The sequence below is a fragment of the Vanellus vanellus genome (genome assembly GCF_965231255.1).
Source record: "Vanellus vanellus genome assembly, chromosome: 11".
Lineage (NCBI taxonomy): Eukaryota > Metazoa > Chordata > Aves > Charadriiformes > Charadriidae > Vanellus > Vanellus vanellus.
Window position 1 is genome coordinate 9,986,131 of NC_138916.1, and position 23,080 is coordinate 10,009,210.

Genomic DNA, 23,080 nt, shown 5'->3' on the forward strand with positions numbered 1-23,080 from the left:
AGAGAAAGTGTTTTGCAGCCTAAGTGTGATTGTTCCTTCACTTTTTATGTAGGAAGTGATAATACAGCAACACAAATGTGATGGTGGGGGAAAGAAGGAACTAATGGTATTTCTGGTAACATTTGTTTGACTAAAGAAAGGTCTAGAAAACCAACCTGCAGATCCCAACATCACAAAATTAGTGTGTGTTCCCAGTAGGATGGTTGTAGGCAGGCAGGTCCCTGCAGGAAGTGCTGTGAGCATCTGCTGGGAAAGTTGGGTGTTTCCAAAGGGCAGCTGGCAAATGGAGCAGGCAAAAGCTTAGACGTGGTCAGTAAGGAACAATAAATTTAAAAGGAGAAGTAAGTGAACTCTCAGCCATCACTGTCTACTCGCAGCTAAGTATCAGTCAAGAACTGGAGTGTGGAGTTTCTTTGTTAAATTGTGGATGAAAGAGGGAGATAACTGCTGCCCAAGCCGCAAGGAATAGCTAAATGTGTGAGGTGCTGGCCCTTGTCTCTGGTGTCTCTCCACCTGTGGAGGCAGACAATTATTAAGTCGTGTAACTGAGGAGGAGCTATGGAGCGAAGTCTTCATCCGCACTGCTTCTTCTTTTGCTAGTGATCAGATCTCCATGTCGTCCAGCCGTGCCCAGCAGATGCACGCCTTCTCGTGGATACGGAACACCTTGGAAGAGCACCCTGAGACATCCCTTCCCAAGCAGGAGGTTTATGATGAATACAAGTGAGTGCTCCCAAACCGGATCCATACGTGCGGCTTTAGCGAGCGTAGATCGTTCTGTGACACTGGCTATACAGGTACTCTGCTGGTGTACGTGTATAACAAGTGCATATAGCAGAACAAGGCCATATGTACTAATGTACCTGAGAGAGTACTCGCTCTACAGTGAGGCAAACTGTATTCATTATTTCTGCCACTGAAGATAACTGTGATGTTTAAATTGTGCATTACGTATGCTGAAGGAAAAGTACAAGTATTTCTTAACAAGTAAATATCTGTACGAATATTGATTTTGTTTTTTGGAGAGAGCGGCACAAATTAAAAAGCACAAGTTACTATCTTACAGTACATTTTGGTCTGCTTATATATATATATGCACACGTGACTGCTTTAACAAGGATAAAGGGTCGAGTTGTTCCTCCTGGAAATGCAGCTATTTTGCACATAAGATCTAGCCCATCACACCTGTCTTTCTAGAATAATGCATAAATATTGGACCTTCCTGCAGCAAACCTGATTTCTACAGAGACACAATATATCTGAATATGTATGAAACCAGTAACCAAGGCCACTGTGACTCTGTGTTGTCAAGTCTCAAAGCTACCGTGTAACGAGAAAGCGATTAGAAGCAAGGGAGAGGGAGCTGTCTGACGGAAGTTGGATTTGAATTCATTTACAGAACGTTCCCCACGGGGGGAGGAAAAAAAATCATCCCCAGCCCAGTTGCCTGAAGATGAATAACAGATTTATGATCTAGTATGAATATTTCCATAATCTGAGCGATTACAGTAATTTGCAGCGAGCTGAATCCCTTCACCTCCTAAGTGCCTACAGGATTCAGCCTTTAGTAATTATTGCAGGGTTGCCTTCCGCCAATGCCTTCTTTTAATTAACTCTCTCTGGTCAAGTTTTTTACTCTGGTTGAGCTGAGACATGGTGGCATTCTCTTGCCTGGGGTTGATAAACATGCACACACCTATTTCTGAAATCTCGCCATTGACTGGAGCGGTGACGCAGCCTGGAAATATAGCCAATGGCACAGACGTGCCGGGGTGGCCAATCCCCGAGCAGCAGCCGCTCGCGCAGACACAGCAACAGCGGCAGCTGCTGTGCAGGAGAGAGATGGAAGCGTTATTCTTAAATATATTTCTTATTAAATAATTTATGGCCTGCTTCAGCAACAAATCTGCTTGGCTTCCATGCTGTGCCAAGCTGCAGATGCCCGGAAAAATCATCATCTACAGATTGTGGAGTGTGAAATTTGGATGGCTTTTGTATGTAGCTGCATCAAGTATTTGTGTATTGTATTTTTTTTTCCTAACAAAATAAGGGTGGTAAGCAAATATTCAGGAAAATAGCAAATGTTTGGAATCTGTTCTCCTTTGAAAGCATCTGTTCTGTTTTTAAAACATTCGGTTTCTTTGAATATTTTCATGAGTTATTCTTGCACACCAAAGGAAAAGTAGTCTTGGAGTGGGAGGTGGGGAACAGGCATATAAATAGATAAGAGACTTAGTTTTGATAACTCGTTTTTCTTTACCTAAGGGTGTTAAGACCTCTCAAAACTCACTTCTGTCATATTAACAAGTTAGCATTGCTCTCCTCGATGTGCAGATAGATGTTGCATGAGCTCACAGTGAGCAAGCTTATGCACTCTGCATGTATAAATCAAAGCTACAACGCTTCAGAGTGCCACGTCATACCAGCGTCTCAATTCCTGCTGTAAATTTTGGTCAAAATAAATCTTCCAAAACTAGTGGGTTTCTGCATCACCTTTCATATATTTTGCTTTTGTGGTTTTTTTTTTTTTTTTTCCTTTCTGTGAAGAGGGAAAGGCAGAAGCTTGCGCTCTACTCAAGTCCACCATTGGCAAGTGTTGATAGTGTTTCCAGCTCCTCCACATTTCAGTAGCCTCTTCTCACTGAGCTTATTCAACACAGTGACTCTTCTTTCTGTTTTCTTACCCTTCTATTTAATTGTGAATTCATGTCTTTTAACTGGATAAAAAAAGTGAATGGATTAATCTCCCTTTTGAAAGTGATAAAATAAATGAAAAATGCATCATAATATAAGGCAGTAGCCCTTGGGAAGGCTGAGAGCTTGCAGCTGAATTTCAGAGAGGAGGAAGATGAGAGCTAGTTCACCTCTTGTCGGTGCTGTGATGCAGCTTGCACTGACAGAATAGGTCAGGCTGCAAGAAGCTGTGCTTCTGTTGGGCACATGCGGTTCTTCTGCCATCTTCCTCTGGGAGTTATGGGGGAATAGAGTCTGGAAAATATCACGGGGAGCTGCCTAACATGTTATCTAGCCTGCAGAGAATGGATGCTGCTCGCTGTCAAATCCTTTCAATGTTTTCTTGTAAGTCAGTTTTACTTGGGTGTCTTCTCCCTATTAGTAAACACCCTTCCGGAGGCAGCTAGGTGTAGATTTAGCTGAGTTTAGAGAATTAGGATTTTGAGTCTAAGTGCAGTCCTGCTGTACAAAAATCTCTATTTGCCCGCGAAATTATTTGTTGAGCCTTCAGTAAACACTTGGGTCCTCTTATCTTGCTTCTACTGCAGTCACGCAAGCAAAGAAAGTAATTCATATTTGTTTGGTACCCTGAAGATTCACTTGATACAGAGTAGGAGGTCTTTGAGTCATCCCGTATCTCTTTCCTTTAATCTGTAAATCATTAATCCTTGCTTTACTGGCTGCTGGGCCACCTTGATGCCACCTGACGCATAGATTATGTGCACTAAGAATGTTAAACAACAAGTTAGAAGAAGAATATTCCGAAGCTAGCACAAAAGAGGGCAGTAGGTATAGGAATACCATGTCTGTTAAACAAATAAAAGACACAAGATACATACTAATCTTGTTTGATAGCACTTAACCAGTGTTTATATAAAACTCCCTGATGGGAACAGGATGGGACCTATTGTGTTGTACAGTCCAGTCCTGTGTCATAAGCACCTACTTACATATTCCTTTTAAAAGCCCATCAAACTCCATCTAAAGTAGTTGTTTTCCACCTCTGCTGCTGCTCTTGGGAGTCTGACCTGCAGTTTCATTTCTGTGATGGTTTTCAGACATCTGTTTCCCATCCTACGTGATTTTTAGGACTCATTTCTGTGCCAGCGTTGTTCATCAGCTTAACGAGAGCCTACCTCTTCCTAAGGTTCTTTGCTCTAACCCGTTTTTAGAGACCAGTTATTCAGCTGGATTGGATAAGTCAAGGTCTTTGTTTCATTTCATGCAGTAGATGCTTTATCATTTGCTATTCCTAGTGCTTTTTCTGCCCAGGAAGCTATGTACGCTGGGCTGCATAGCCTGACTGTCTTCATTACCTTTTTGGTTAATCTTTTCTGTGGTTTAATTCAGGTGCACTCTCAGTGTTTTTTATGTCTTGAGGACATTTAATTCGAAGATTTTTTTTTTTAATTTTTTTTTTTTAAAAAGGACCTTTTGTCCTTCATATGTAGGGGAGCTCTGTACAAAGGAACAGAAGCACCCGCGTGTCCATTGTCATTCCTGTCTCTGCGTAGACCTTCCCTCCCCCCTCTGTCTCCCACCCACCCTTCGAATAAGCAAAACAGCTCCTGGGCTCAGCGATGTGCCAAGAGTGCAAGTAGCAGAGAGAAGAGCTTCAGGGAAGAGACTCCTGGTATGTGTTGTCAAGTCAATGAGAGACCACAGATGGACATGAAGGGTTCTCAGCTGAGCAAGGAGGAGGAGGAGCCGCATGGGATGATCTGTCTGAAAACTGAAATTACATGATAATAATAATAATAGCTCAGAAATCACAAGCTTGCAGGAGCTGCCAGTATGGATACGAGGGGACCACGGACCTGTATGTTTTGCTGCTAGCAAGTAATTGTCTTGAAACAGATGTGCTAGACTTGAGGAACTGATTCCCCTCACCCCCTTTCATTTATTTATTTATTTTCTCCTAGAGAGGCAATAAATTTAACTTTAACGTTGGTTGATTGGTAGGTCCCTAATCCTGTTGGGGTTTTTTATTTATTTTGTTAAGCTGACATTGTTGAGTTTCAGTCAAAGATACTGCTGACTGTGGCAGAGAAATTCAGACTTAATGTCCTGTGATCAGCATCAGTAAGCGACAAACACCCACCTTTTAGGAATTTTCAGTGTAAAGTTAAAATCCATTGGAGCCTGACAAGATGCAAGAGGAAAAAAAGGCACCCAGAGATCTGTCTATTATACATAAAGCCATGTCTGATTCCTAAGAGGGTGCAGCGAGGCAGTAGAAAGTAGTTCTTTGTATTAACTTCAAAGGGACATATCCAGAATTCAAATTCTGAGGCTGATGTGCATTGAAATGAAGTATGTTGGTATATGTTACAGTTTGAGGACCCCACAACAATTTATTGTCATTTAGACAGTTATTCTATCACTTGATGACCCCTTCCCACCCAGGAAGGGGAATCGGGGGAAAAAACAAGGAAAAACGAGGGTTGAAATATAAACAGATTTAATAAAATAAGACTTGATAATTAACATTAATAACACTAGAGAACCATTATTGATCCCGATACCAGTATAAAATACCCGAGGATTACACTCAGCCCACTCTATCTGTAGGAAGCTGTGTACTCACAGCCATGGACAGCAACCGTTGGATACTGAGAGTGCAACAGCTTTGGGAGGAAGGGAAGTGCTCAGGGGTCCGGCACTGGGGCAAGAAGTTCTCAGGATTGCAGCCACCATAGAAGAGAGAACTTCTCAGCAAACTTTCTAATTTATATTGAATGTGACATTCACAGTATGAAGTACTCCCATTGGCCATCTCTGGTCAAGTGCCCGGGTCTTGCTCCTCCTCATCCCTGCACCTGGCAAGCTCAAAACCACTGAGACCTTGAAACCCAAATACCATAGCTGGCTATAAAGTAAATATTTTCACAAATTCAGGCACCAGAATCTTCTAGAGATGTAGTTTTCCCAAGCAGTAGAAGAGTAAAATTGCTGAAAGAGAAATTAATCTTGTGTTATTTTAACTGGGACTGTATATAAACTGGGTAAAAACCTTCTCGATGTCCCATACAGAAACCAGACTAATGGCTGAGTGTGTCCCAGGTTGTAGGCCATGTGTCCTGGTTTGGGCAGAGTGGCTCAGTAGCTGGGGGATGTTGGCATGCATGAGCTCTGCAGGGAAATGTCAGAAATAGCGCAAGTCTTGCTGTTTATCATCATCAAAATCATTATGTTTGTGGTAGTGCTTTCCAAGTGGAGGATACCTACATACAGCCAAGGTAAAGGCAGCAGATACTCACTGTGTAATGTGTAGTATTTTTACAGAGAAAATAAATGCAGTGGAAGTATCTCAAGAAATACATAGTGCTCTCTGTAGAGCTACAGCTTTCTGAGAAGACATTTTGACTGGCCCACTTGGATGCAAATACCGTTGCTAATTGTTACTGGTTTTACTAGGTGATGCTGGGAATGAAACATCTGTTCCAGGAGTGCTGCTTTTTCTTTGTTTGTTTCTTTATGAGCAGAGATTTGTTTGTACCTGATGAGAGTAGCAGGCAATGTAGTGTGTGAAGTTGCTGTTTTCCTGCTCTCCTGCTAATGCCCACGGCAGGATTGTGTACGGTCGCCTCTTCTTTTCAGAGGCAGGGTGGTTTTGTGCATTGCTGGTAGGACTTCTCATGGGAAAGGAGGTCATTGCGCTCTGGTGCTGACTCTGTGACTGTAGGAAATCCAAATGAGAATATTTTAGTGGCATGTTTTGGGCCTTAGCGCATCAAGATCTGTGAAATACCACGAGGCTCTTGAACAAAAGGCAATGTGGCATTCATATCTTTGTGCAGCCTTGAGCACTTGCTGTGCAGGTAAACCTTCCAGAGCAGCTCCCGGTTTTCTTGTTTGCTTTCGCACCTTTGTAATTTTCCAGAACGTTCGCATTTTGCAGCAAAATCAACAATTCTTGTTCTCTGCCTCAAGGAGATGTTTTTGAAATATCTCAGATATCTGAATAGATGTTGAAACAGAATTCCTCCTGCTCTTTTTGAGAACAGTTGAGACAGATAACAGTCTCCATTTTACTGGAATAAGTAAACTTAGCAAAATAATTACCTTTTGTTGCTTTATTCCCCTATATCATCAGGTTGTATACTCAGTCACGTGAAGATCTACATTTGCAGAGGCAGTTGAAATCTATATTAATTTAGGACTGTTAATGAATATAGGGATGTCTGTAACTAAGCAGCTCTCACAGTTCAGTAGTGGTAAGAGAGCTGGGTCCTCAGTACGTGTTTATGTTACACCTCTAAAGGTGAAGCTGGTTCCCTGGGAAGATATCTTTTATTAAATTCAGTTCTGTTAAGCTGTATTAAATTGAGATTGCATAGGCAGAATCTTTCTCTGGACGCTGACAAATCTCTTTCCTACTGCTTTTGCAATATTCCTGCAGGACTTTAGGCCTTCCCACACTCAAGCTATACTTCCGGCTGGAACAATGTCTCTGCTTTTGTTATGTCCTAAAATAAGTGAATTGAAACATATGCTTCAAAGTTAGTTGTGGAGTAAATCTTAACTGTGCTCTAGATAATGCCACTACTTGTTATGTCTCCACATGACTTGTCTTTGAACTCAGTAGAGAACAAGGCAAAAACTATGGTATTAATAGCTCCGTTTATACATTTTTAATGCATTCAGTTCGTTGTGGATAGCTTCATTAATGTTAAATGTGGTTCTAAATATGGATGGGTATAAGTGTTTTCTTTTGAAAACCTTTGATGGAGTCTAGCATGCAGGCTGGCCTCTTACATTAACTGTGATTCCATTCACGCTTTCTTTCTCTCTGTTGCAGGAGCTATTGTGACAATCTTGGCTACCACCCATTAAGTGCTGCTGACTTTGGAAAGATCATGAAAAATGTCTTTCCAAATATGAAGGCCCGTCGTCTAGGCACAAGAGGCAAATCGAAATATCCTTTGCTAGAACGCTTCTCAGTAACTTCTGCACTTGCCTGAAGAACATCTGTCGTTATGGCTTAACTACCAGCTAAATGTAGAAGTAATGTTAAATAAAAAATGCAGACACTTTTCCAACGTCCTTTAAAATTATTAATTGTGGTAGTGTTAGGTTGCAAGATACCACTTTGGAAACAAGTACTTAAATTTGGGTTCTGACGCTTATCTGTCACAGCAGCCAGGAATCAAAGAAGCTTTATGATTTAGTGCAAAGGGAGATATTGGACTAAAGGAACTTGCCTTATATGTGTGCAGTAACTAATATTTTATTGGTAGTACAGCTCAGAATTATGAGAACATTTCTTGTTTTTATATTATACTTGTGTACACCAGTAATTCAGAAGTCAGTTGTAAAGCCAAAGATCCTTCTTAAGCTGCGCTATGGATCTTTCATAGAACTGCCTCTCCTCAGTGATAGTATTGCTTGAAAGAGAAGAGGGAACTGAGAAGTCGTCACGAAAGCTGACTTCAAACTTGGAAGGCACACTCCCAGCCTTGTCCTGCCGTCAGAGGCAGGAGATGCCTTCCTTCACTGCATGGTGCAGACCTCCAGAGATAGGAAAGAATTCAGAGCAAGAGCTCCTAGGATGGGGAGCACTGTCTCTCCCTCTTGACTGCAGAATCTTGTTCCCTGTGCCTAAAGTTGGAATCCGTGTCCTTCCCTGTGTTAGAGAAATAGTCCATCCCAGAGGGCGTGCAAAACCACACTACCCCATTTAATTGTAAATTAATACAAACCTTAAAATACTTAAAAAAACCTGACGTTCTCATAGTGTAACTAGACATAATTGTTACAGGCAGAACTATACACATTTAGATCTGGGATAGATTAATTATCGATTAATAGGCAGCCACTGTGAAGAATTTGGGGCAAATGCTGTGCAAAAGAGTCTGCTCATGCCACTGGTGGTTCTTCTGCTTCAGTGTAGGGGCAAGAAGCTCTGTGAGGAAAGAAATGCAATAATCAAGTCTAAAGGCTACAAGGATGTGATTTTTTTTCTCAGGCTTTTCTGAGACTGAGCTGCAGTTCGTCTAGTCTTTAGCACACTGAGGTGTTCTAGTAAAAACCAAAACGGTTAGTGACTTTCAAAGCAGGTAGTTTTTACATCAGCAAGAATTTTGTCTTTTCCAAGTTGAGAATTACACCTTTCCTTGAGAAGGGTAAGTCCAATGCCTTGCTGGGTAGGCAAAGCCACTGCAGTAAGCAGGGGAGGCAGAGCGTTAAAAGGCCAAAAGGTGTCAAGGTGCTTGTAGGCTCTAATTAGAAACCAGTCAAAAGAACTAGCAGTAATGATATGGATGCTCTGTAGTACTGGCCTTTGCCAAGGTCTCACTTGAAGCACGCACTTACAGAGAGAATTAAATGCTCGCGGGCAGCATTGTTTGTCTTCCACAGAGGGAAAAAACCTTCCATGTAGTAGTGAATAGAGAAGTTATGTGTCAGTTTAATTGTTTCATAAAATACAGCGTTTTATTATCTAGCAGTGGAGTCCATAACTTAGGAGTGATGTCCTGGATAGAGCTAGAGAAGTTTTAAGGAAGAATTCATATGATGTAATTGTAGCTTGACCCAGGGGATCTCTTTCAGTTCTGTTTCCTAAGTTTCTAATTCAGAATTACTAAAATGTGACCTTGTCTCACACTTACTATAATTCCTAACCTCCTTACCTTTTTTTCACTGTAATTCTGCTCCATCCAGGTTCATGCAAGCAAATGCAAACTCCATGGTCTAGGAAAGAAATACAGACATATTTGCAGAAAATGAAAAATTAGTGATCCTGAAAAGGGTTTGTGTGTCACAGAGAAGAGATACTGTATGTGAACTCCCAGAGTAATGTTGTGGAGAGAAAAAAGGCTGATTTGATTTTTTAGACCTATAAACAAGTGAGTAAGAGTAGTGGAGGGAGTATATTTTTGTTTAGTGATTTGATGAGATCAATGTAAGAACCAATCTGGGTGTTTGTGTCTGTATTTTTTTTGGAAGAAGAATTATCATGGGCAGGGAGAGAGCCACAAAAGTGGTGTGAAATCTTAGGAAGAAACGTCCTCATCAGTCACTTTATCTTGTCATGGGAAACTTCTTCAGTTTGTGGAAGTCCCTTAGGAGAAGGAAATGTCAGGAAATTTAGCAAAAAGAGGCAAAAAAGAAGAACTCATAATAAAGTAAAACCTAAAGTTGGGTACACACTTTTTTAACAGTGATTAACTTTTGGAAATGCATTCTCCATCTTGTTTTCGGCCTGGTTTAGGAAGGGAGTTTAGTCCAAATTGATGTTAATGATTTAAATATAGAGTAGTTAATTGAAACGACTTGCCGTGGTTTAGTGATGGTTCTAAGTCATCAAATGCAATTCATCATGCCCAGCATCAGTTGCTCCTCTGCATAGATGGAGAAGCCCACTGCCCTGCCCAAGAATGTGCCTATTGATTCTGGCTGGCTCTGAGACTACGGTAATGACAGTAATTCTTAGATCTGTTGTGGAGTTTGCTTCTAAAGCTTATGAGGGGCATCAGAGCAATTACCTCCCTTCCCTCCTGTCCCCCAACTAACAAGCAGAGACGATTTAGACCTTAATTCTTGTTCACATATTGCTACAGTGGACTGAGGAAGAAGGCTTTTGTGCATATGCCAACACTGCCCAACCTCGACTTTCATAAAACTGGAGATGGGGTATGATACATACTTGCTTATTTATATATATTTCTGCAAATTAACCTTTATTATGTTGGTTTTCTGTCTGAGCTTTTTTTAAAAAAAAAGTGAAGAGCTGTGTAGTTTTTAGGATTTTTATTTATGATACTTATATTCTGAATCATTCTTTGGTGTTTTTCTGTAAAGTTCAGAACAAATTGCAGTGCTATTAAAAAACTAATTTAGGAGGTGAAGCAGACTTTCACAGTGTTGCTACCCACAAGCTGTATCTTTTTAACTCCAATTCTGTTTCGCATTTACTATGTTTTATTTTTTTTAAAAGTCAGTGCTAGGGAAGAGGAAACCCAGTGAAAGAAGCAGTTCCTGGGTAACAGTGGATGCTGAGTTGGCAAGACTCCGGGTGCAGGGAGCATCCATTGTTGGTGGTCCAGATATTAGGATTCTCTTTGCAATTTTCTTCCAGAAATGTCAGCTCCATATAATGCCATCGGAAACAAGCAGTAGATTAATGATAATACATTTCATTTTGAATGATACTGATGTTGTGATCTTATTCTCCCAATTTCTGTGAATGTACTTACTCAACTTTCTGTGCATTTCTGATCATTGTTTGCTCTCCTTTTTTTTTTTCATGGCTTAATGGCCCTTAGTAATTAACTTTTCCTCCTTTGTTTATTTGTTTTAGCTGGATGGGGCAGAGCCATCTGGGCAGCTGCAAAGTGCTGATGAGGAAGTCGTCTCTGCGGCCTGCCGGCTTGTTTGTGAATGGGCCCAGAAAGTGCTGAGCCAGCCTTTTGATACAGTCCTGGAATTGGCTCGTTTCCTTGTAAAAAGTCACTATATTGGTACCAAGTCGATGGCAGCTTTAACAGTAATGGCAGGGGCACCAGCAGGTAATGAGATAACTGAATGGATGAAATAGGGGATCTTTTTTTAAAGAGTAGTAACGCCTTGGTTTGAGGAAGCGCTGCTCTTCAGAGCAAACTTCAAACGCTGACTCTGAGTGTTGAGCATGCGTTTACACAAATTTTACTCCACATCGCTGCAAATTACTTTTCTTCCTGGTAGTCTGGGTAAAGAGATCTGAAAATAAGCAGTGGCTTCAGGTTTAGTTTGTGATTCTCCCATTCCTCCGATGAGGACTCTGGTCTTTTAAAGCATTTCAGGGCATGTGAGTAATTGTGCTGAATTTATGTACTTTGCTAAATCAGGAGTTTGGTGCCAATACAGTGCTGGTTTGTAGACAAACTGCTGCTGTAGCTGTGTTTCTGTCTGATAACTTCTCCTAATTTGGAAACAATTGTCTGTCTTAATTTTCTCTCAAGAGCAGATTTTCTTACAGGCATTTCTGATATGTCAGATGCAAATTTTCGTGAGATGTTTGATCAGTGTCAGGTAGTCCAAGCTCATCAGCTGCTGCTGTTATTGATCACATTAGAAATAAGTGCTTGAGGAGTATTGAGAGGGACAGGAGAGCCTTCTCCGGGAGCAGTTATGTGACTGAGATTCTAGCACTTGATTTCAAATCTTTGTTAAGATTTGTTAAGATTGAGGTAATAGAAGAGTTATTTTGTACTGTGCTAAATCAGATTAATTCCTGTTCTATTTCCCTTCTCTGGGAAAGCTTACGTTCAATGTGGTTGTTTGTACATCTACTTTTGTGTTCTTTGTTTCCATCTTCACACTCAAAATCAGTCACTTAATCATTTCAAGTGTTTTTTTCTGGCTGTGGATGAAGTAAATTACAAAAATGAAAGATGAGGAGGGAAGTGTAGGTGCACAACATGCCCCCCAGACTTCCCTCTGGGAAGTTCTCCACAGGCCTGTCAAGGAAAATGTGTTTGATCAAGGCAAATCTCTTGACTTGAGACAGGTGATTTCAAATGCAAACTGGTGGTCAGGGCCGTAGGCTGGGGTGATCCTCTTCTGGATCATGTTCTTTCTCTTTCCAGCTGTCGTTCCTTTATTACAACTTGGAATTGATGGGTGGCAGTGGCAGGTTTTGCTGTCTGCATGCTGCTTTTTAACCTGTCGTTGCTTGGCTTCGTTGGTTCCGCTTGCTGTGCTGCTAGAAGGAACGCTAGCTGTATATATGGCTCTTCTACCCATGTACCTTCTCACCCTTACTTCCTTCAAGAGCAGATAGTTTCCTTCAAGGAAAAGGGCAGTTATTTCCAGTGCATGCCTCTGTGGCTTGGATAGTCATTTCAGGAGAGGTTCTTTCTAGAATCAAAAATAAAATATTCCCATTCCACTTTATCACAAGGAACTACAGCGTCTCTGTGCATTAACTGAGGAAACAGCAAACTTCTGCCCTCAAAGAAAAATTTGTTGAGTTTTTTTCTGATAAATGTTACTTGCCTTCAGTATTCAGCCCACATGGATTACTTGTTTTCCAGTAATTGCAATACATTCGGGCATTTTGGTGCTCTGTGAAGAAAGAATTGTGAAAGCGGAGGCAATGTTGTGATGTTCAAGCTCTCATGGTACATGCAGACTGCTCCTGAGAGGGTGGGCTCCCAGACCACAGGTCCTAAGCATGTACTGGGTATCTAAAACCAAATACTTGCCCTAAAATGTTGTTGATTAATTTATAATTAAGAGTTGTTTTAAAAACTGTGAAACGTGCACAGTGTAAATGAAATGGTGTATTTTTAGAGGGGCAGTTCAGCAGGGTTAGTTGGTCACTGAGAGAGCATGTTAATCCTCTTCACTGTTAATAAACAAAAGATCATGAATGTGATGTGTTCTTTTAAGGAAAATTGGGACCAGCTGCACAGATGAGACTAACTCCCTGTTGTTCTCCCTGGAAGCACCACCACTTGCTCACTTATGATCAGCAGAGGCATTGTCTCCAGAAAAAAATGTTCTTCCATTCCAATGTCTGTAGTTTTTTCACCTTTTCCTTCTTTTTTTTTTTTTTCTTTTTTCCCTGGACACTTCTCTTCTTGTTCTTCTTGGACCATTATCCCTGATCACACACAGGTTGTGATCCATTATGATATTATATGCATTGTGTTTAATGCCTTTGCAATTAGATGATACCATGTCCTCAGAGCTGCTTCTCTGTGACATAGACCCACAGCTTTCTGGAAAGATTTTTAATTTTTAAAGCCACCTTAGACATTGTTAACAAAACAAAAACATAGTAGATAATGAATTTTAAAGGGTCATCTAAAACATATCCGCTGCCCTCTGCTGTCGGTTAGATGAAATGCATTGGCTTTTAGATTTTGCTGACACAAAAGTTGCAGTTTGGAATTCCTAGAAACAAGATGCCAGTACGTAGTATTTTAGCAGCTAATGCCTGGCTTGTCTAACAGGTAGGGGTTTTGCTACCGATGTGGAAGTAAACCAAAACACTGAATAGATTGGAGCATGAAGTGGATGGGAGCACCTAATGGAGGAGGTGTTCCCAGAATGGTTGTGGAGATGCGTGCCATTGTATTCTGTGTGGTTAGATACAGAAGCGGCACTACAGCAGACAGGGTATGTGTGGTTATAATTCATTCTTCTCCTTTTCAGGAATAAAAGGGATCCCGCAGCCCTCAGCTTTTATACCTACTGCTGAAAGTAATTCCTTTCAACCGCAAGTGAAAACTCTGCCATCTCCTGTTGATGCCAAGCAGCAGCTGCAGCGTAAGATCCAGAAGAAGCAGCAAGAACAGAAACTGCAGTCTCCTTTGCCAGGAGAGTCTCCAGCAAAGAAAACGGAAGGCACCGCAACCAATGGTGTGACCAGTATATCTAATGGAAGTCCTGCAATTCTGTCTCCTCCACCCATTGGTATTGTTGTGGCAGCTGTCCCCAGCCCGATACCGGTAATGTTCTCCAGGAATTCTCTAGAGAAACCACTTCATGAAAGGGTTGTAAATGGCCAGTCACTAAGCAGTGGTGTCAGTGGGATTGAAAAATGGTTTCCCTTCAAAGGCTTGGGTCCTTTGATGCTTTTCTGTCCCAATGACTGTGCTATACTACATGAGTTACGGGATTGATACAGAGGCAGCAGAATTCTGATCACATAGCACAGGCCAAGTTTGTCTTTAGTCCTTGATGGTGGGATTTCAGCTAGCAATAATTAAGGTTATATGTGGGAATAATTGCCCTTGAGATGAGGTTTAACCATATGAGAGAGCTGACACCCATTGTGTGCGTCGCTGAGCCCCTAATATGGAGTCTGAATTGCCTTTCATTGGTCCAGCACATTTAGTGATGGCAACAATTTTATTTTTGTATGATTGTCTGTAGTATGGAACGTCTTTGTCTCTCAGCTATACAAAACTGGGCAGGAGGGAGGGATGGTTATTTGTTTTTAAGATGTTAGCTGTGTTATCGGTTTCAATAGGTAAGCCAATTTTTCTGCCTGATAGTGGGTTTGTATTTAACTCGCTTTTGAAACCTTAACATTGAGCAGTGTTTTGAACACATCCTCTCCTCTTTAACCTTTGTATGTCTTTTTGTTCCGTGTGGGGAAGGATTCTATGAGAATGACACTTTCATTAGCAGAATAAGAGACTAGTGTGTAGACCAGTGCCTCATGCCTTAAAAATTGAGGCCACATATCTGTCTACCAGTCCTTAGGAAGACAAATAGAAATTGTCTTGTATACAGTTGAAGAGCTTGTTTTGTTTCAAACTGACATTCACTAGCTTTGGTGTATTGAGCTGTGTTGTCCTTCATCTTTGAAATGCTTGGGGATGAGGTAGTCTGTGGGCTTTGGGGACTTTCTTGCTTCATTGCCGCACCATTTTTTTTTCTCTCTCTACAGGTGTCAAGGACCAGGCAGCTGGTGACATCTCCGAGTCCTGTGGGATCGTCTGATAGCAAGGTCCTGCCGCTCAACGTTCAGGTGGTCACTCAGCACATGCAATCAGTTAAGCAGTCACCAAAGACTCCCCAGAACGTTCCCGCTAGCCCAGTTGGTGACCGCTCTGCCCGGCATCGCTACCCACAGATCTTACCGAAGCCAGCAAATACCAGTGCTCTCACCATCCGCTCTCCCACGACGGTGCTCTTTACCAGTAGCCCAATCAAGACTGTTGTGCCAGCTCCACATGTGAATTCCTTAAATGTGGTAAAAATGACAGCAATATCTCTCGCCCCAAGCAGCAGTAGTGTGCCCGTCAAACAGACATCTTCAGTTAGCAGTAGTGCAGGAGCAGTGGAAGAAGGGAGGACTGGTCCACAGATCAAAAATGGATCTGTTGTTTCACTTCAGTCTCCAGGATCCAAGCCTTGCACTGTTGTAGCTGCGCCTGCAGTCAAGATCAAAATGGAACCAGAAGCGTTGCTGGATGAGAACTCAGTACAAGGCCAAGAGAGCTCTGATGTGTCTAAATCCATGAAGGCAACCCCTGACCTGCCTCCTGTTCAACTAATTAACTTTGAGGTTGCAACCTTGAAGGTTTCAGCTGATGATGTCATAGAGGCAAAACCAGTTAAGGGCTGTGATCAGGGAGCTGAAGAAGCAGGGACCAAATATAAAATACAGTCTAATGAGGTCACACCAGTTTCTTCAGCAGGCAATAATCAAAACACTCTAAAGCTCTCAGTTGCCAGTCAAAACTTGTCCAGCACCAGCATCGGTTCACCTCCTACTGGTGAGTCTACAATTAAAGACAAAATGTGCACTAAAAGTCCAAGAAAGAGACAGCCTTCTACGCTTCAGGATTCCCAGGTACCACCTGTAAAGAAACCACTGGTGGAGCAGCTTTCAGCTGGTAATACTGCGGAGGGTCAAAAAGCAAACAGTGTTAAGAAGTCTCCGAAGGTTGGATTGTTAGCTAACAGTGACAACACAGCAACACTTGCTCAAGCTCCCAGCAAGGTACCTGTGAAGGTACCCGTACCTTCTGCAGCTGCAGCAAACTTAGCAACAGACCTTTCTTTGACCACCAACTTAAATACCAGTGATTCTACTTTAGGACAGCAGCTTGCATCAGCATCATCTCCAGATATAAAAGTAAAATTGGAAGGAAACATGTTTATCATAGAAAATGATTCAAAATCTGATGGCAGCTTTAACCCAAATACGTGGCACCATATCACCAAAACCTCTGACTTTGCATCTGTGAATTGTGAACAGCAGCAAGATATCAGTGTTATGACTATTGCAGGGCACTCTGGCTCGAGTGACTTACAGGAATCGGCGTGGGAGCCAGTGCACTGCGAAGGTATACAGCAGGACGCGTACAACCAGCAGTTACAGAGCCAGATCCAGGATTCCTCCTTGGGTCAAATACAAGCACAGTCTTCAAATCAGTTACCTCTGCAGTCTGAGCTGAAAGAGTTTGAACATACAGTCCCTCAGTCAAACGAAAACTTCTTTTCATTTGATGATGACCTTACCCAGGACAGCATTGTGGAGGAGCTGGTGCTCATGGAGGAACAAATGTCCATGAATAATTCTCATCCTTATAGTGGTTGTCTAGGAATGGCACTTCAGAGTCAGACTGCAGCTCAAGGAGCTCCTGTGTCATCTCATCCAAGCAGCACACACTTTTACCATTCGATCCATAACAACAGCACTCCGATTCACACTCCCACCCCCACCCCCACCCCGACTCCCACCCCCACCCCGACTCCAACACCCACCTCTGAAATGATCGCTGGATCTCAGAACATGTCGCGAGAGAGCCCTTGTTCGAGGCTGGCTCAGACGACTCCTGTAGACAGTGCTCTAGGAAGCAGCCGCCATACGCCCATCGGCACACCACATTCAAACTGTAGCAGCAGTGTCCCTCCAAGTCCTGTGGAATGCCGAAACCCGTTTGCATTTACTCCCATCAGTTCCAGTATGGCTTACCACGATGCCAGCATCATATCAAGTAGCCCCGTGAAGCCAATGCAGCGGCCAATGGCTACCCATCCTGACAAAACCAAGCTTGAGTGGATGAATAACGGCTACAGTGGTGTTAGCAATTCGTCAGTTGCAAACCACGGGATCCTTACGAGCTATCAGGAGCTGGTGGAAGACCGTTTCAGGAAACCTCATGCTTTTGCTGTTCCTGGCCAGTCGTACCAATCTCAGCCACGCCACCATGATACTCACTTTGGTCGGGTGACTCCTGTTTCACCTGTGCAGCACCAGGCAGCCGCCGTCAGTAGCACCGCCAAGCAAGAGGGCTTTGCGGTTCCTGCTCCTTTGGACAACAAAGGAACCGGTTCCTCTCTTAACAACAGTCTGAGATGCCGGAGTGTGAGCCCTGCTGTCCACCGCCAGCGTAATCTCAGTGGAAGCACTGTTTACCCCGTTTCAAATATACCACGCTCTAACCTGACACCTTTTGGAAGTCCAGTGACTCCTGAAGTTCACAGCGTATTTGCTAATATCCACGCAGACACCAGTGCCAATAACATAGCGCAAAGAAGCCAGTCAGTCCCGTTGACTGTGATGATGCAGACGGCCTTCCCGTCTCTTCAGAAACAAACAAACACTAAAAAAATAACCAACGTGTTGTTAAACAAACTTGATTCTGATAGCGATGATGCAGTGAGAGGTTTGGGAATGAACAACATGCCCTCAAATTACACAGCCAGGATGAATCTCACTCAGATTTTAGAGACATCCGCCGCTTTCCCTAGTGCCAACACACAAAATATGATCAATTCCAGCACTTCAGTTTATGAATTCCAAACACCAAATTACCTCACAAAAAACAGCAGCACCGATCAGATCAGTTTTTCTTCTGGAGATAACCAAGCACAATCAGACATCGGAGAGCAGCAATTAGATTTTAGCAGCACTGTAAAAGACCTTTTAGGGGAGGACAGTCTGCCAACAAACCAGCAGCTGGTGAATCAGGTGGCATCAGATCTCAATAACGTTGCATCTGTCTTTTCCAGCGACATCAGGTTGTCTTCCGAGCTCTCAGGCAGCATTAACGATCTGAACACTTTAGACACAAATCTACTGTTTGATCCAGGTCGTCAGCAGGGACAAGATGATGATGCTACACTGGAGGAATTAAAAAATGACCCCTTGTTTCAACAAATCTGCAATGAATCCATTAACTCAATGACTACATCAGGTTTTGAGTGGATGGAGAGTAAGGATCATCCTGCTGTTGAAATGTTGGGTTAATCTTGTTTTATAATATGTATGTAGCACACTGTATCTAAAAGACAGACGTATTGTATTTGTCTTAATGGAAGTGCCTCCCGCAGCAGAAACACTTGCTATGTATTGTGGCATTTTTAAAAAAGTTTGCTGTACCGTTGCTCATTCTTCAGCAGGGAAAAGGCAGTCTTACCAATTTTAAACAAATCTCTGAAGGTGATGGGCTATCAAAGAGCCAGTATTAAAATTTGGTTTTTATAGTGTTTCCCATTCAACATTTCTTATTGTAGCAAATAAAGAAGTGGTTAATAGCCAGCCAGCAGTGACAGCTATTGTTGAGGCTCGTTAGTAGGCTTTCTGTACTTTGTATTGCTTGTTACTTCTTAGTAGGTGATCCTTACTGACCTTTGTCGTTCAGGTTTGAAATGCAGGTTGCCTGCAGATAGGTGGGGAATGGGTACCAGTGAGCCAGGTGATGTGCAGGTGCCTGAGCTTGAGCACTGCTCAGTGGTGAACTGTGGGAAGTCTCTGCAGCGCTGCCACCATTGCCATCTCTAGTAAAACACAGAGATAGGAAAAACTAACAGGAATGATCAAGGGAAAAGAAAGATGCACTAAATCTTTTATTTAAGAGAAATAAATCTATGTAGTTATTTTATCCTTTAATATTCATGACATACTTGATATTTTAGTTCTCACTTCAATGTTTTTATATTAGGTAAAACTCATGCAAAAAGATTTTGAGCACTGAGATTTAATCTAGGCATCACACCCTATTTTAAAGTGATAAGTACTGTTTAATTATTTATCAATGCTAGAGAAGGAACATGATATTTTCCCTCCTTTTTTTAAATAAAAGAGCTGCTGGAGCTCATTAAAATACTATTTTTAAAGATAATTTTTTAAGTTCGCTCTTTCCTAACCTAGTGGAGGGTGTAGGAAGATGTTCTTTTCTCTGTATTTCAGTAGGTTGAGCCTTTCTGTCTTGTTTGCGCTCTTTCTCTCAAACAAAAGATGATTAAAATATTAGAAAATGTGGTTGATCTAAAAATAGTTCATATAGAGCCATAATACTGCCAGGCACTTTACAGATACACAGTAAGACATGATCTTTCTTTTGGTAAAATTTCTTTTAAAAGTACTTACTGTTTTAGAAGCCTGAATTCCATTTGCATAAGTGATTTGACAAGACTGGTGAATCTATTTCTTTTCTTTCCAGAAGTCCTTAGCTGCCCCTCTGGAACATGAGATTTAGGCTTCTGCCTCACTAGTTCACTTGAACCAAAAAAGATCTTTTGTTTTATCGGCATGGCATGGATATCTCTAATCGTCATATGAAAGAGGTACTTAACCAGCCATGGCCCTGATGCTAGAAAGAGGACTTGCAGAGGCAAGCTTTTACAAAAGTGGTGCGCTGAGGATGCTACAATATTATCGCTTAAGCTTGGTATAAAAATGATTATTTCTCCTGTGAATTTACACTTCCAAAACAGAAAACAGAGCAGAAAACGTTTTCCTCTCCTGTATTATTTCTTTGAATGAGTAGTCATGAATTTACGAAGGGGGAGGCCTCTAGATTTACTTAATGGGAAGATGCTCAGATTTTTCGGGTGATTAGTGTGTTTTTGTTTAAGTGTCTTGGTGGTCTTCTGTTTCTTCAGTTTTCGCTAATGACTTGAGATCCCAGTACTGGTCAATTATTTGGCAGTGCTGATTCAACTTGTGCTGCTGCATTGGCACTTGAGATGCTGGTCTACCTTCTCTTGCTGTCGCCCCAATTCATCACCGGTCTGCAGCCTCTTCTGCAGGGACAAACGGTTGTGCCAAGCTATAGTACCTTATGGGGGTGGCTGATTTCACTGTGCTTGCATCAGAAATTTTGCCGCTTCATCAAGAACAAACTTGGAGAGTTCTGATCCCTCCTTGAAGCACGTGGATGTGCGATGGTGTGGTTTGCTTCGTTTAAGACAAAGTGACCCTTTTCAGTTTTGTTAAGGAAATGGGGAGGAGACTAAAAACTGCATGGTTGCCTTCTGCTTGCTATCTTGCCAGGTGTCTGTCAGTAAGGCTTGAACCATTTTTCTTGTAGACAAAAGTTGCTGAAGGCAGGGCTTGAGTTCTGTACCTGCCTGTGGCCTTTTGCCAGAGATTTGCTGAACATCCTCTTACCTTATTGGCTTCTCTTGGTCTGATAGACACTGAGCACCTCGCTTTGTTTCCCTGACCCTGTGTGAAGTGCCAGCACTACTGTGAATAGGTGAAACCTACCTTCCGATGGAGAGGCTTGGGGGAGGACGCGAGCGCCGGCGCTGCAGGGAGAAGTCACAGACGTGCTGCATCAGCCCGTGCGTTCACGTGACGTGCTGGTCTCGCCTCCAGGTCGCTAACACTGAGACTGAGGTGGGCTTGGGGGAAATAAGTTTTTGCCTATCTCTACTAGTTTTTTAAGAACATTACTCAGAAAAGCAAGAGTAGACTTAAAGCTGATATGTTTGAAATTATGCAGCCGTCACCAAAGGTTTTTAAAAGTGCATTTAAAATGATATTAAATACAAGCATTACATTGGGCCTAACGTGACTTAATCGGCAGAAGTTATTCTATAATCAGTGGATTTAAAGTAAATATATGTTTAATTTAAGAAGTGTTAAATTTGATAAGGATTGTTTCAAGTAAAATCCAAGGCACAGACACAGCTTTGTACATTGGTATGTATTATTTTAGAGGTGTTTGTGTGTTGGTGTTATAATTAATAATGTTAGGTCCCTGTACTTAGTGCTAGTTAGTTCCTTACGATACATTGAGACAGAGCACTACTGCACACCAAAGTATGCAATACCCAAAGGAGAGTTCTGTGATTCTAACAAATGGAAGCCTGTCTGTGTCAGATACTCCAAAACTAAGAATTTGAGACAGTTCTGACCCCTTGTTTACATTATTGGCTTCCTACTAACATGAGAAATAAATTATTTTGATAGCAGTTTTTGCTAAAGTATACAAACTAGTGAATTTGTACCCTGTGTACAGTATTGCAGCAAACACTTTAAATTTGGTTGGTTAGTCCAGCAAACTTTCTGGGTTCATATATTGCACTAAAATTCTGTTGAACCTGTGGCAGGCACATTCCTTAGGATAAATGCAACAAATATAGCCCACAGATTAAAAAAAAAAAAAGGCAAAACAAAAAAAAAACTTTTTAATGTGTTTCATTATTAAAAGGCAAAATGTCATTAAAAGTGACAGGTGAAATTGTCTTATGTAGCAATGTGCATTGATCTCAATGAGATATTTCTATTTCTTATTCTCTTACATGAGAATATTACAGCAGGAAAAATTAAGTTTAGTTTGCTTCACCATGTTAATACATGATCACAAAACGTGCATGAGTGTTAATGACTTAATCTTGTACAGTACTAGATATATTCCTGTAACCACTTTTATTTTTTTTATTCTTTTGCTGTATTGAAACTGGTTCAGTGTTAACCAGGTGAGCATAGTTATTCACAAGTTATTTACTTTTTTATGTTAACTAATTCAGCTTAGTTATTGTTGAATATGTTCCTGTCTTGGATTATTTTTTATTGTTCTGGTGTTGAAAAACATTTTTGCATCATTTTATCATGATAAGAATTCATGAAGTAAATAATTTGCAAATAATTGCAATAAGCACTGACTTCTGAACTGAAAAGAAGGAAAGCGTTTCTTGTGCAGTGCATCTGAGGTTCATATAATAGTCTTGTACTATACTGTGCTTTATTTACTGCACCATAAGGAAAGAAAAAACCCTGTTCCACGTTTTCATTTAGTGCAGGAAATCCAGTTTCTCCCCTTTTCCCCAGTGTTTTGTTGTCTGTTGTACTGCTGAAACTACAGTAGTTGAATATTGCAGTAGCATTTCAGTTATTTTTTTTATTGAAAGTGCTCAAAAATTGTTTTTTAAATGTTTTCAAAAACAATAAAAACATTTTATATTAAAATGACTTCTGGAGATTTTTCTTTATGTATGTTAAGGTTGACCTAAAATACAGAGCCTTTCTAGTTTGTGCAAAGACAGATCACAGCTGCCCGGTTGTACCGACTTGCTGCAGTTGCTGAACCCAGTCATACACGTAAAGCTGAGCGTGAAGGTGAGTCTTCCTTGCTGGGATGCCTTGCTCAGTCTCTCGGAGTAATCTCTTGAGAGAAGTTGGTCGTAATGGGCTTTTGGCTTCTTTATAGTCCATTTCTGTAGGTATCCCTGTTAAGTGAAAAGTACATATATGACAATACTATGATGTTTGGGGGATAAAACCAGCTGCAGCTTACAGTTGAACCTGACAGTTCAGATGTGCCATCAAACATTAAAATAATGTTTTGGCCGAGGCTGTACTTCAGAACAGGGTGATGATAGTCATGCTGTTCAGAGTTGTTGGGCACGTTCAGCTCCTCTGTGCTGCATTCATCCTGGTGTGGGTGCTGGTCTAAGTGTTTGTTTTGTGCCTGGGTGGTGGCTCTTGCTGTTGTGGCATACAACATCCCATTGCTGGTATAGCCATCCACACTGGCAGTGCCTGGCTGTTTTTGCTTTTTGGTATTAGTAACACACTCTTACAAGACAGTGTTACAGTGCAGCTTGACTTGCTGCCGTAAAGGGGAAAATACACTGTTTTGATCTATGGAGTCCTTTGTTTGGC

The 23,080-nt window shown here is 41.6% G+C and overlaps 1 protein-coding gene across 1 annotated transcript; it reads left to right on the forward strand.

Annotated features, from left to right (window-relative positions):
* Nucleotides 1-600: 600 nt before the first annotated feature.
* Nucleotides 601-19,228, forward strand: RFX7 (regulatory factor X7). Its single transcript, XM_082488860.1, has 6 exons — nucleotides 601-723; nucleotides 7,535-7,651; nucleotides 10,284-10,368; nucleotides 11,036-11,243; nucleotides 13,876-14,171; nucleotides 15,119-19,228. The coding sequence occupies exons 1-6, from the start codon at nucleotides 614-616 to the stop codon at nucleotides 18,431-18,433; spliced, it is 4,131 nt and encodes a 1,376-aa protein (XP_082344986.1). The 5' UTR covers nucleotides 601-613; the 3' UTR covers nucleotides 18,434-19,228.
* The last annotated feature ends 3,852 nt before the right edge of the window (nucleotides 19,229-23,080 follow it).